This window comes from Hesperophylax consimilis, chromosome 17, assembly GCF_061612785.1.
Source record: "Hesperophylax consimilis isolate HC1 chromosome 17, BYU_Hcon_1.0, whole genome shotgun sequence".
Taxonomy (NCBI): domain Eukaryota; kingdom Metazoa; phylum Arthropoda; class Insecta; order Trichoptera; family Limnephilidae; genus Hesperophylax; species Hesperophylax consimilis.
In genome coordinates, this window is record NC_142852.1 from 30,849,089 (window position 1) to 30,864,618 (window position 15,530).

The window sequence follows — 15,530 nt, forward strand, 5'->3', positions numbered from 1 at the left end:
TTGTAATAGATAATTATCTATTAGAAATTCCAAAATACGCTTTCTGTCGCAAATTAGTAGATAATTACTCGATGATAGAAAAACCATAGACAACGTAGATAATTATCGCATGCGAGCAGTTGTCTGCTGAAATGAAAATTGGGTCCCTGGTGCAACGGTGTTTGGTCATCTTCCGGGCCTTGGATGGACACAGGTAGCTAATTTTAGGCACGTTTGACGTAGATGGAACTGAAGCTTCTATTGTAGAAGATTCGCCAACATTAACAATAAATATAAGAATATATGAATGTACGTACCTTAAAAATAAGAATTGTTGTCATAACTAAAGTTTCGTCCAGCGGACGACGAGATGGTCATAGGACACGTCCTAGTATGCGTGTGGTCACGTGCTGCACTGTTTACTCAAATTAGGGAGGTAATGAAAGATTTGAAATGTTGTCTGTTGTATGCTGATGATGCGGTGCTGATTGCTAATAGTATGGATGATCTGCAGTCTCTCGTGTCTAGGATGAACGCAGTATGCGTGAAGAATGAGTTAATGATGAATGTAAGTAAGTCTAAAGTAATGGTGTTTGAAAGAGAGAGTACGAAAGCAGTGGGCAATATAGTTGTTGCTGAGGAATACTTGTCGCAGGTGGATGAGTTTGTGTATTTAGGAAGTATGTTCTAGAGAGATGGGAAGGCTGACAGAGATATTGAAAGAAGAGTAAATGCAGGAAACTCCATTCATGCAGGACTGAACGCAGTTGGCGCTAACAAAAAATTGTCCAAAGAAGCGAAGTTAGCATGATAGCATATGGAAGTGAGGCATGGAACTGGCAAAGAAAGGATGAAAGTAGATTGAATGCTGTTGAAATGAGATCTCTGAGGCGTATGTGTGGTAAAACCATGTATGATCGTGAGAGAAATGTGGAGATCCGCAAAGAGTGCAAGGCTGATGTAAGCGTAGTGAGTAAGATCAAGAAAGGGACCCTCAGATGATTTGGGCATGTAGGGCGAATGAGCGAAGATAGGAGTGTAAGGAGGATATATGATGCAAATGCGAATGGTAGCACAAGTCGAGGACGCCCGAGGAAGACATGGCACGACCAAGTGAATCAGATACTTGAGTCGGGCCATGTCAAGAGTCAGAATAATAGAAGAGTATGTATGAGACGATGTGTGAATGTGAATGAGGCAAGGAGTGTGTGCCAAGACCGAGTTGTTTGGCGGTTCGTCCTCTCTGCCTATCCCTGCGGTGAAACGGCGTGATGGTTAGTTAGTTAGTTATAAAAGAGTCAAGGTCGGGGAGCAGGGAGAAGTCGGTGATTTAAAATTTCGCCGAGTAGCGCGTCGTCGCCTCGACGAGCGATTAATTATCTGGTGTTTTTAGAGTTTGTGACAAATCCCCAGAGAGACAAGATACATAACATCCCATATTCGTGTAGATCACACTTTTACGGATTTTCCCCTCAGCGTCCAAAAGCATTCAATACATAATAATGTATTAGATATTTATATGTAATGTTAAATTGTATTTTTCAGAAGTGTACAACGGTAATGACACCTCTGCGGCAGTTCTAGCTCTCGTCCCTCCAGTCTTTCACAAGTTCCTAACAACCAAGTCCAAGAATGCCACCAACCCGGGTAAATATAAACTTCATTATTATCGTGACGTATTTCCAATGAATTCAAACTTGACTTACGTCCGTTCTATAGGTGCTCTGCATCATATATAGGCAACCGCCGAGCTATTTTGTCAGAAATTAATAATAGTTAATAATAGTTAATATTAATAACAGGGAGAGATTAAATAATGGAGATTACACTGGCGCTTGCAGTGGTACAACTCTACTAGTTCATGATCACCAACGCTTGGACAATACCTATATTATGTTACGAGCGGATAAAGGGCGCATGATTTCCTTCCCAGTGATTTGGCAAAGCTCGTATACGCACCGAACGATTTTTTTTTTTTTAAATTTTATTTCTCTATCAATATAAAGTTTTTTACGTGTATTTATCGACATCTGTATCACTAGGGTACACCTGTGTCGAGACAGACGTATTCAGATACTTACATGCATAACTAAATCAAAATACAAATTACAAGGTTGTATACACTTTAAACTATGGAGTCAATAGATAGATAATAGAATGAGTAGGTACAGGTACGACAATATTATAAATATATATGAAAAATAAATGCATTTAGTTGGAGGACGTATTACAAAGGGGTTTTTATAAAATTATTGATTCTATTTTGTATTTGAATTGTTGTTATTGATTGCGTGTAATTTGGTTTACAGATGTTTGCGATAGTGGGGCGCCCAATACTTGTTATCCATTTCTTTATTTCATGTTTGAATTTGGTTATTGACTCTGTTTGTCTAATCGTGACTGGTAGTGTATTGTATAGATTACAAGCTGTGTATTTAAAATGTCTTTGCCCAAAGGTGGTTCTAGCAAAAGAAGTTTCAAAAGAGTTAAAAAAGGAGGAGGAGGAGAAGTTCTTTATTTTTGGCTCGGGTATTGTGTATCGTTTGAGTTGGTTTGTATAGTGTTTTGTGATTGGCATAGTGAGAAATATACTGATTTTAAAAGTTTGAATTACGAGCGGGGCTCACCCCCTCCATGCTACATATGCAATACACGCGATGGAACGGGAACGTGTTTTGGGCAAGCTCGTAGGCACTATATTTAACCTCTCAGACAAAGACTTTTATCTACTATGTGTTCCTTTGAGAACTGTCAAAACGTGATAATTTTTGTGTTATTTACGAGTTTTGCTAAAAGCTTCATAACTCACGTTTTGGGAAACGTAGCCTCATTCTAAAAAATGTTTTGGAAAGATTATAAAATCCACTATCTAATTGTGTTGTTATACGTAAATATTTGCGTTTCTAAATATACATTTTATGAAAACTTCAAAAATATGTAAAAATCGCTTACAATTATTTCAAAGCCTTGAAAAATGTACTTTTTTCTGAGTATCATAAAGAAATAACACTTTATATATTGAAGAAATATAATTAAAAACTATTAGTCACCTCAAAATATTAACCGTCCAAACTAAAATATTTTTAATAAATTATTTAGAAACGCAATAAATTATGAACGAACAAGATGACAGATTCAATCGGCTTAGATAATCCAACTCTACGTTCCATAGATATTCTTGAATACAGACGCGTAGCGTTATTCATTATCGATACTCTGTTTTTTAAATCATGGCAATCCGTATACTAGTGATGGAAATAAATCGATTTTTGTAAAATCTCACGCGTTTACGTGAAAAGACGTTCTAATGTCTTGACCGCTATTATCATATTTACGTCTTTTGACGTTCTAATGTTCTGAGTGGTTAATAATTTGGTCTGGCCATTGACTCGGAGATAGGAAAGATTGCCGATGCCTGCTCTACGTTACTCTGACTTGAAGGAAATGCTCACTGACGATGCTTGCCTGTAGATCGGCTATCTTTGTAACCATTCGGGTATTAGACCCACCCGTCCGACAGTTGTCTCTATCGTGTTGTACTACTACTGACACCTATGGAGACACCTTAAACTATATATACTAATGTGAAACTACACACCAACGACATCTGTTGAGCGGCATTGAAACTACAAATATCAAATAATGCAACTATCATTAATATAATCTCTGCTTGTATTTTTGTGCAGCGCCGTTTTTGTGAAAAATTATCTCAAAGGCAATGTGATAGGATTATTAGGTGTGATTATCAGTGTCTTGGCGCCTTGAGAATTCGGCACCCGGAGCGGATCGCTCCAATTACGCCCTCATAGGGCCGGCTCTAGATACGCAACAGATGGCCGTGTCTAGTGGGCCGTGATCGAAATAAGTTTGAGAACCTGTGTTTCACACGGTAAAAACCAAACAAACGTTTTTCAAATGTTTTTAATTGCATATGCCGTTTTATAATATTAAAATCTGAAAGAGTCATTCGTCTGCTTTAAAAAAATGTATTTTAAAAACAGGGAATTTATCGGGAAACTAATGAAAATGATTTAACAAGACCTCGACGCTGCCAAACGAGGTTTTCAAAATAAAAACCCTCCGTCTAATATTGGATTTACTCTCTTCTCTTCCAGGCGCTAACTCCTCTGCGATCTCGACGGACGTGGCGGCTAACAGTTTGCTCAACATCTCGGATATCAGTCGCAACATTGTGCGATACAATCTGCAGCAGACTGTCATCAATGAGGAGATGTTTGGACCGTTGCAGAACAATTCCGTTGTCATCGCTATTCAGGTAATCATGTTGTTTTTTTGATCAAATTGAAAGGAAAGTGGAAGGAATTGAAGGAAAAAAGGGTATGATTTGAGATTTCCACGGCCAAAAGTATTATAATGATTTTTTTAGGGGCATTATGTCGTGTTGCGCTACTTCCTAGATGTGTAAATGTGTAATCGATTACACATCTGCCCTGATGATGGACACTGCAGTGCTGTCCGAAACTTTGGCTAAAGAAGGAGGCAGCGCAACACGGCATAATACCCCAAAAACAAATCACAATGAAAATGGAAGGGGTTGAGAGAAAGTTGAAGAAAATTGGAAAGGATTGATGAAAAATTTAAATTTAAAAAGTGAAAGGAATTGAGGGAATTTTGAATGGAAAGTGGAAGTGGAAGTGGAAAAAAGTGAAAGGAATTGAAGGAAATTGGAAAGGATTCAGAAAAAGTTGAAAGGAAAGTGCAAGGAATTGACGAAAAGAGAAAGTGAAAGGAGATAAGGAAAACTTTCAGGGTAAGCGGAAGGGAAAGTTAAAGGGATTGAGGAATAGTTGAAGGAATGTATGTCACACAGGGGTTATAAAGGATGTGAAACAATATCAGATGCATAATGTCACACATTTTAACATGTCGTATATTATTATAGCCTACCTTAACGAGAGCGATGAGGCAATTTATCTCAGGATTCGTGAGAATAGACAAACCTGCTTTTCGTCAGTGGGCTTATTAATAAAATAAGAACCATAACTATATTTGGCATAGTAAGCCAGGGAGAGAGAGAGTTTTCTTGTTGAAGGCAGTATTCTCCACCAGGCGCATTTTTACAGGATTTCTTCTGGAATGAAGGACGTATCAAGGTCCGTACCTCGTTTCCGGGAAGCATGCGGCAATCTGTTTCCGGTCTTTTCTCAGCCATCTGCTTACATATGAGCGTGATGAGGATAGCGTGGCTCTCAGCATATTCTTCAGGGCTTCGTTTTCAACTCCAATCGGGGACTAAACAGAGATGACGCTCGCACCAACAATGTCAGCCATTTTCATCATTTTGGCAGTCTCACAAACGCAGGTCAACGGGGGAAATAATAAAAATTTCTACGTAGTAACTCAGTATGCCCAAGCTATAAAAAATACCAAACAAAAATCGAATATTATTTGAAATTCAACTCAATTAACCTTGTAATATGTTTATTACGGTTCGCCTATCGGTATTTGCCTATACATACCTGCTTTCTTTAAATACGCCCGACTTCTCTCGCTCGCTTGCACATAGGAGTTGAGTGGGGCGGAGCAGATAAAGGGATTCGAATCGGGTTTCACGGTCATAAAAACCCTCATTCAAGGAATTGAATTATTTCAATAACAAATAATATAATATCCTTTTGTTGAAATACCGATGTAAACGAAAGGCACGAAAATAAATATAAAAATACTTGCATTACGATTCGATAATTATGTACATATAGTTGAGACCTTTATAAAGAGATTGGCATTTAATATTAATATAAAAACATTGAATAATTCCGTATTTTCTGCCGTTGAAATGATGCCGGCGCAAAAGGTAGAACTACCTTTCCCGGCCTTAACTATCAATCGACCGAGCGGGAAGAACTACCTTTCCCGGCCGAATTGTGTTAAAATGTAAATTGGAAGGGATTGTGGGGAATTTGAGGAAAAGTTGAGGGGTTAAAAAATAAAGTGTTAGTTGAGGAAGGGAATGTTGAAGGGAAAGCAATGATGATAACATTTGAAACACTGTTAATTAATTAAAGTCCATTAGAGTAATATTCTATTATATGAAACAGTATTTGTTAAGATTTGTTTGTGCTTGATGAAGTCTTCAATAACAGACGCATGGTTTTTTTGTTTTTACTGCACAAAACTGCATTTCACTTTATTTAATGTTACAAAGAGTTAAATTATTCCCGACCCGGACAAAACACTTTTACTAATGGTCTGTAGACCATAATGACTGCTTGTTACTATTTTATAGGAGAGAAGAAGAGGAATCCAGTCGGCGAGGCTTTTATAATCTAACCAAGTAAAACACATTGACAAGCTAATTGTAAACAAACACTGTCAAAGAAAGCCAATTGATAAGGCAAAACATCTGTTTTATCTGTTAGCCCTAGTTTTACCTCTGACCGCTAGGTGCTAGGAAAGAGCCTGTAAAGAAACTGGTGGTGAACTTTGCTAATGGTTTGTACATTTTTAACAGTATTGTTGAGCATTGTTGAAGATGGTTTTGTTGGGCAGGTGCACAAGAGAATCACGTACCTGCGTCACCTCATCGTGTCGCTGGCGCAGGCCAAGGACATCCACAGCGTGCTGCTCATCTTCTCGCACGACTACTACGACGAGGGCATCAACGAGCTTGTGCAGAGCATCGACTTCTGCAAGGTGATACCACCCACAACCATGAATAAATCTAACCTTTCTAGAACACTTGATCATCGTGTATAGCAAAACTAAAGGAAGCTTTTCCATTAGGTCAAATTTTATTAGCCCGATGTCGCGGGTTCAAATCCCGGCGTACGCAATCAAATTATAATTGAATAATTTGTGTTATTTCCTTTGCGGCACGTTCCAGAGTGGAAGACACTCTCAGTATCGTCCTAGTGTAAAACCACCATTCAGAATTTAAACGTTACTTAAAATGGCTTTGGCCGTGTTTGCTGACAAGATCTGAATAACCAGGTACATCCCCACCTTCCTCTTTCCCATCTCCCTCCCCGCCCCACTACCTACAGCTTCACAACATACCCCAATTGGGGATACCATAGTCTCACTGGCTCCAGACGTTTGGTAGCAGTTGGGACTTTTATAATAATAATAATTGGATGACTTGTATAGCGCCGTTTTTGTGCAAAATCACCTCAAGGGCGCTGTACAAACTTATAATACATTTCTACAGTGATCTATGTTATTACTAACTTTATATGGAGATAATATACAATACAATACCTGGTAGGTCACTTGAGATTAACACTTAATTAACATTAAATAATTGTTTATTGGCGAAATTTAGATACAGGATTTAGGACATAATTGAAAAATTGAATACAACTGGACTTTCTCTTAGGAATGGTATATTTAATTTAAGGGTATGACAGCTTAAAAAGGTAAGTTTTTAGTTTAGACCTGAATTCTTGTGCAGTTTCATATAACAGCGTGATGAATATTATATGTAATCATTACGAAGCAGATTTAATAAATCTAGAAACATGAAAGACTGTTGTATCGAAGACCTCCGTCTTTCCGGTACAATAATCTACTACTGAGTTATTTCATATTTAAACTATATTGTATAGGGTTTTCCAATAAGAGGTGTTATTTTGAATAGCCCGCTATTTCGGTAGATGTTACTTTTGAAGCTGTCATTTTTTGACATTTGACAAGTAGAAACTACGCCATTAATAAAAATTGAACGATACAAGCTTCAATAACGCATTGAAATTATTAAAATTCACTTGAGTGAATCAAATGGAAATCATCTTGAGTGATGAGGCCCATTTCCACCTCGGTGGCTTCATTAAGAAGCAAAATTGTCGCATCTGGGGCTCGGAAAACCCAAGAGTTATTGTTGAAAAGCCTCTCTATCCTCAACGTGTGACTGTTTGGTGCGGTTTATGGTCCGGCGGAGTCATTGGACCTTACTTTTTCGAAAATGAGGCTGGAGCAACAGTTACGGTGAATGGATTGCGCTATCGAGAGATGATTAATGATTTTTTAAGGCCGGAATTGGATGGTATTGATCTGGACAACGTTTACTTTCAACAAGACGGCGCTACGTGCCACACAGGCAACGAAACCATTGATCTTTTACAATTGAATATCAAAATAACACCTCTTATTGGAAAACCCTATACTTAATTAACTTCCATATTTTTTTGCCTGCTATCTTATTGAAAATAATTGTGTCTCGACACCTCAGTGTTTAGAGTTTCCCCAGTCATACCATCATCACTATTATGGTAACTTACCATGCTTTTTGTGCTTTTTTACTTTTCCCTAAAAAGAGTTTTTTCTCGTCTACTAGATCTAGAAAAATTTCCCGTCCGGTCCTTTTTATAGATTGCAATCTTTAGAGCACTGGCGTCAGTTAGGTATGCTGTCCCTGTTCTACCGGTAATACAATGGAAGATGCTCCTCAGAACTAGCGTCATTGATCCCTTCGGCACCGGTGCATAATCGGGAAACTCGCCAAATGCGCGCCCATCATTTGTATACAGTTGACATTTGTCAACTTTGAGTTCAACTCAAAGACAGCTCGGCTGTGCAACAATTTGCCGGCCTCTGTGTTTCCTCCCTCCTACAACACGGGACCCTTCACACATCATCCCCAGAGATAACATACCATCATCGCTGGTTTGCTTGCTTGCCGAGGCCGAGTGCGCACAGGGTACCGTGTTAAACGTTTGTGTTTTACGGTTATCAGAGCAGGGCATCTTCGTCCGGCACGTGTCAAACAAAACTCAAGGTGTCCTTGTGTTCCCTGTTTAAAATATACTTAATTTTTCAGGTGATGCAGATTTTTTACCCGCATTCTAGACAAATTTTCCCGAATACCTTTCCTGGGGAGGATCCCAACGATTGTCCCAGGGACATCAAAAGAGAAGAGTAAGTTGTTTATATGTTAACCTCTGAGACATAGAATTTTATTTATTATGTGTCCCTTTGAGAACTGTCAGAACGTGATAATTTTTGTGTTATTTACGAGTTTTACTAAAAGCTTCATAACTCACGTTTTGGGAAACGTAGCCTCATTCTAAAAAATGTTTTGGAAAGATTATGAAATTCACTATCGTATTGTTTTGTAATACGTAAATATTTGCATTTCTAAATATACATTTTATGAAAACGTCAAAAATATGTAAAAATCGCTTACCATTATTTCAAAGCCTTGAAAATGAACTTTTTTCTGAGTAGCATAAAGAAATAACACTTTTTATATTGAAGAAATATATTTAAAAACTATTAAGTCACCTCAAAATATTAATCGTCCAAACTAAAATATTTTTAATAAATTATTTAGAAACGCAATAAATTATTAACGAACAAGATGACAGTTTCAATCGGCTTAGATAATGCACCTCTACGTTCCATAGATATTCTTGAATACAGACGCGTAGCGTTATTCATTATCGATACTCTGTTTTTTAAATCATGGCAATCCGTATACTAGTGATGGAAATAAATCAATTTTTGTAAAATCTCGCGCGTTTACGTGAAAAGACGTTCTAATGTCTTGACCGCTATTATCATATTTACGTCTTTTGACGTTCTAATGTTCTGAGTGGTTAAATAGCGTTCTGTGCCCCCTAAGACTAATTTGTTTGGTTTGTTTATGTTACAATTACAATTTTTTCGCTTTTGAGAAACAGCTCTTGTGGGTCTCATAGAAATTGTTGTGTCTCCGCTACTGTCATGGTCAGAAATATGATCTAAACGGTGTTAGAAAGAGAAAACACCATGCTTTATATGACAGGGCCAACAGCTTTCTCCTATGTGCTACGGTGCCTTAATCTAGGACAGAGGTTCCCAAACTTTTTTGCCCCGTAGACCACTTGCCAAATTTTTTTTTTTGCCTACCGAATATTGAATTTTCCTAAAACAATTAACGTCCCATGTGATAATCATTTATTTTTTTTCGTAAAAAGATTCCCTTCCCTTGCCTGCCCTACAACCGGGTGGCGGTATAGTTCCTCTGTCTTTACATTGTGCAGACAGGGGCAACCTTGTGAGGTATTACACCAAATGAAAATGAAGCAGGATAAGCAACGGGAATTTCTTTCTGTAGCTGGCCCTACAGAACTGCCCCTTAAGTTCTTTGTCAGTGCTTATTCTGGTCAGTTCTTCTTGTCACATGATATCCGATTCTTCGACATTCCATTTCCATAATCAAAAAATCCTCAAACTTAGTATTGAAGTCTGTGTGAAGTGCATTTAAATGTTGAACGTCATTATTACTCTGGACGTTTTTCAAAAACAAGTTGGGGAACTAGGAAAATTCGCGGCTTCCAATGTGCAATGTTTTGCTTGAATATATTAATTCTGACGAGAAAAGGAACGTAGCCTCTATTTATATACCTCAATTAACAACTTTACGATATATAAAAATACAAATATCAAATAAGTAATTTCTCAGTCTATTATATTTGTGTTAGGTCTATTGTGTCATTTACGGAACTCCTAAATGTTGACTTGAAGTAAATGGGGATCCGCTCGTATGTACCCCCATTTGAATCTCGTGGACCCCCAAATTTTTTTCTCGCTGACATAGACACCCAGCAAGCCGATATCGACCCCTGGGGGTTCATATAAAGGGTTATTTATGTGATGAAATGAGAAACCTATTGCTACAGTTGTATATTTTAGAAGAACTAAGCGCACAAACAGACAGATGCGGATAGTGAATATTTCAATTAATGGACAACACTTAGGACGGGTTGTTTCGGAGAATTTGAACAATTCATCAAATTTTAACGTTCAGTTTTGGGTTCTGTGAAAGTCCTGTCTAAGTTCTGTTATTATAAAATGATAGGCTAGTTGCTTGACATAACCGAAATAATAACAGAACTTGAAACAATCTTTCACAGAACTTGAAAATTAACTATGAAATTTGAATTCTTCAAATTCTCCGAAACAACCCGTCGTTATTATGTATTTGAATCAATTTATTATGTATTTGAATCAATTTATTATGTATTTGAATCAATTTATTATGTATTTGAATCAATTTATTATATATTTGAATCAATTTATTATGTATTTGAATCAATTTATTATGTATTTGAATCAATTTATTATATATTTGAATCAATTTATTATGTATTTGAATCAATTTATTATGTATTTGAATCAATTTATTATGTATTTGAATCAATTTATTATATATTTGAATCAATTTATTATGTATTTGAATCAATTTATTATGTATTTGAATCAATTTATTATGTATTTGAATTAATTTATTATGTATTTGAATCAATTTATTATGTATTTGAATCAATTTATTATGTATTTGAATTAATTTATAAGTCTTCAGTACAATAAAAGAAAAAGAAGAAAAAAAACTACACTTTATTCATATATGTATCAATATTAATTTGCGATTTCTTATCTAAATAACTGTTTGTTTGCAGGGCGATCAAGCGTAAATGTAACAACGCTCTTCATCCTGATTTGTACGGACACTATCGGGAGGCCAAGTTCTCTCAGACCAAGCACCACTGGTGGTGGAAGGCAAACCGGGTATTTGACGGACTGCAAGTCACCAAGGATCACAATGGTAAGTGCCGGACTTAAGGTCTTCTTGCAATGGAGTTTACACAATTCAATAGGGTCACGTTCGAGTAAACGGATTTTGCTTTAAGGCCATGCATTACGTAGTGTTATATTTTAAATCGAGCCGCTATCAATAACACCCCTTACGTAGATGGCTATATGGTTTAAATTCCCGCTTAACACCATCCGCCTGTTTTGATTTATGCCAGAAAAAAACATGGCCAAAAAGTGCCTTTTATTTTATTTTGTGGATGTTCAGGCATAAATATTTAATTTTTTTCCGATCATTTTATAAATAACTTAATTTGCCACATTATACAATAAAATCATAACCGAAAATGATTTCGTAAGTAGGAGATTTTGAACTTTATCGCAGTTTTCATAGGCCTATACATTATTTTTTTCTGGGCTTATAAAAAGACTTATATAAAAAAATACACGATTATTTCAAAGGCCAAGATGTATTCTATTCGCAGTATTTAATTAAAGCATCTGAAACATTTCTAGGCGACCAAATTTTCAAACCAAAAACACATGATTTTGCATTACTGCGTATGGCATCGCCTTAAATCACTATATCTCTGAAAATAATACAAAATAATGGTCACCACACCCCAACTATAAAATTACTGTCTGAAATTAAAGTCTACAATAATATTTGGATGATTTGTATAGCGCCGTTTTTGTGCAAAATCACCTCAAAGGCGCTGTACAAATTTATAATACATTTCTACAGTGATCTATGTTATTACTAACTATATATGAAGATAATATACAGTACAATACTTACCTGGTAGGTCACTTGAGATTAACACTTAATTAACATTAAATAATTGTTTATTAGCGAAATTTAGATATAGGATTTAGGACATAATTGGAAAATTGAATATAACTGGACTTTCTCTTAGGAATGGTATATTTAATTTATGGTTATGACAGCTTAAAAAGGTAAGTTTTTAGTTTAGACCTGAATTCTGTTGGACTAGTTATGGATCTTAGTTCCGGAGGGAGTTTATTCCAAGCCTTCGGCCCAGATACTCCGAAAGCGCGATCACCAAACTTAGTATTTGGCTTGCGCTTAGGTTAGGTTAGGTTAGGTTTAAGTCAGTTTTGGCCAATTAACACAGCGCTACACTATCTCTGGGCGAAAATAAAGGTCCATTTTTTTAAAGCGAATTTTTAAATTTGTTTTAAATGGCTATATCTTCAAAAATAGTTGAAATGTTTTAGTAAAAATTTCTACATAGTAACTCCAGTATACCCGAGCTATAAAAGTACTAAACGAAAATCGAATATTATTTGAAAAGCAACTCAATTAACCTTGTAATATGTTTATTACGGTCTGCTTATCGGTATTTGCCCATACCTGCTTTCTTTAAATACGCCCGACATCTCTCGCTCGCTCGCACATAGGAGTTGAGTGGGGCGGAACAGAGATAGAGCTTCGAATCGGGTTTCACGGTCATAAAAACCCTCATTCCAGGAATTGAATTATTGCAATAACAAATAATTGCTATCCTTTTGTTGAAATGCCGATGTAAACGAAAGGCACGAAGATAAATATAAAAATAAGACTTGCATTACGATTCGATAATTATGTGCATATAGTTGGGACCTTTACAAAGAGTTTGGTGTATAATATTAATATAAAAACATTGAATAATTCCGTCTTTTCTGCCATTGAAATGAGGTTGGCGCAAAAGGTAGAACTACCGTTCCCGCCCTTAAGCATCAATTGACCAAACGGTTAGAACTACATTTCCCGGCCGAAGTGTGTTAATACGTGTGAAAAATTTATGTACAAAGATTTTATTTCATTACAATTGTATGCAAGAATTGAAAGAAGTGGGATTGGGTGCGAATTTGAGTAATCTGAAAGTGTGTTGCCTGTTGTACGCTGATGATGCGGTGCTGATTGCTGATAGTCTAGGATGAACGAAGTATGTATGAAGAACGAATTAATGGTGAATGTTAGTAAGTCTAAAGTCATGGTGTTTGTAAGAGAGAGTACGAAAACAGTGTGGAATGTAGTTGTTGCTGAGGAATACTTGTCGCAGGTGGATGAGTTTGTGTATTTAGGAAGTATGTTCTAGAGAGATGGGAAGGCTGACAGAGATATTGAAACAAGGGGAAATGCAGAACTCCATTCATGGAGGACTGAACGCAGTTGGTGTCAGCATTATATGCCGCAGTCCACAATGGAGTGCTGGTACCTACCCTGATGTATGGAAGTGAGGCATGGAACTGGCAAAGAAAGGATGAAAGTAGATTGAATGCTGTTGAAATGAGATCCCTGAGGCGCACGTGTGTAAAACCATGTATGATCGTGTGAGGAATGTGAATCAACACATCGACAATTCAACACACCTTTAAAAAAGTGATATAAAGTCATTAGAAACGATGGAAAAAAAATTAATTTAAACCTAACCTAACATACTTAACCCAGTTAATAAAGTTTTTGTTTCATCACTTTCCATGACTTCATATAACTTTTTAAAGATGTGATGAATAATCATTTTGATGATTTATCCGGTCACCCTCTGCCTACCCCTGCAGAGAAACGGCGTGATGGTTAGTTAGTTAGTTACAAAAAATTTTTTGTTCACTTTTTTCTCAGAATTTTTTTTTTATATTAACGAATTGTTTGTTCCCAAATTGAGCCGGTAATCCTGCTTTTCCAGGTCTAGTCCTCTTTTTGGAGGAAGACCATTACGTTGCCGAGGACTTTCTCCACGTGCTGCGTCTGATGGAAGATTCCGTAGAGCGCCACTGTCCCAACTGCAACGTGCTCTGCCTCGGTACCTACCTGAAGACGTACAACTATTACGCTGCCGCCGACAAGGTATACTTACGTCGTATTACAAAAAAAAATATTAATTTTCCGTTATCTTGATTAATTTTTGTGTTATTATGACGTGTTGCGCTTCGACAGCGTTACATTCTCCGTCGTCATGGAAATTTTAGCAGACGATGTGCATTGTAACGCTGCCCGAAACATTGGCTAAAGATAGAGAACAAGGCATAATAACTCAAATATTAATGACCATTATTGTTTTGGTCGTAAAAAATTCATAAATCAATCGATACTCATAATTTTAATAGAATTCTATCGATAATTACCGTTTATTGAATAATAAATCATTATTCATAGCATTGCAATTATTATTCAATCGATAATCACAGCATTACGAAGATTTTTAACCCATGATAATGATAGATTTACGAGTGTTCAATCAATAATCGCAAATTACCAATCAACGTTTTGAATATTCATTAAATAATCATTGAACAATCATCTTCGAATTTCAAAGTTAATTTTCGAGTTCTGTGAAAGATTTTTTCAAGTTCTGTTATTATTTCAGTTCTGTCAAGCAACTAGCTTATAGTGATATAATAACAGAACTTGAATAGGACTTTCACAGAAACCGAAAATAAACCTTGAAATTTGATGAATAATTGTTCAAATTCTCCGAAACATCCCGTCCTTAATTACGAATATTCATAGAATAATCATATAGTTAAGAATATTCATTGAATAATCATATAGTTAAGAATATTCATTGAATAATCATATGATTACAAATATTCATTGAATAATCAAATGATTACGAATATTCATTGAATAATCTTATGATTACGAATATTCATTGAATAATCATATAATTACGAATATTCATTGAATAATCATTTAATTACGAATATTCATTGAATAATCATGATATAACGAATATTATCGTGATTTATTCTTGGGTTATTATGCCGTATTGCACTTCCTAATTCTTTAGCCAATGTTTCGGACAGCATTACAGTGCCATCATCGGGGCAGATCTGAAGAATAATGATGCCATGAATAAATCATAATAATAGTTTTGGCCGTGAAAAACTCAAATCGTATAAAGGGTGTTCGGAAACTCACAGTACAAACGGAAAGCTGGTGTAGAGAACCCAACAATTTTTTTTTTTGTTTTTGATCTGTTCAAATTTTGATTTAGTTAAAAAAATTCTTTTGG

The 15,530-nt window shown here is 36.2% G+C and overlaps 1 protein-coding gene across 1 annotated transcript in view; it reads left to right on the forward strand.

The window, feature by feature from the left end:
* Mgat2 (alpha-1,6-mannosyl-glycoprotein 2-beta-N-acetylglucosaminyltransferase) overlaps positions 1-15,530 on the forward strand; it is a 78,314-nt gene that overhangs the window by 52,116 nt on the left and 10,668 nt on the right. Inside the window, exons 4-9 of the mRNA XM_089642144.1 lie at positions 1,525-1,626; positions 4,095-4,255; positions 6,490-6,633; positions 8,756-8,853; positions 11,379-11,524; positions 14,202-14,362. Coding sequence (XP_089498270.1) covers positions 1,525-1,626; positions 4,095-4,255; positions 6,490-6,633; positions 8,756-8,853; positions 11,379-11,524; positions 14,202-14,362 — 812 coding nt within the window. The remainder of the gene's footprint in view (positions 1-1,524; positions 1,627-4,094; positions 4,256-6,489; positions 6,634-8,755; positions 8,854-11,378; positions 11,525-14,201; positions 14,363-15,530) is intronic.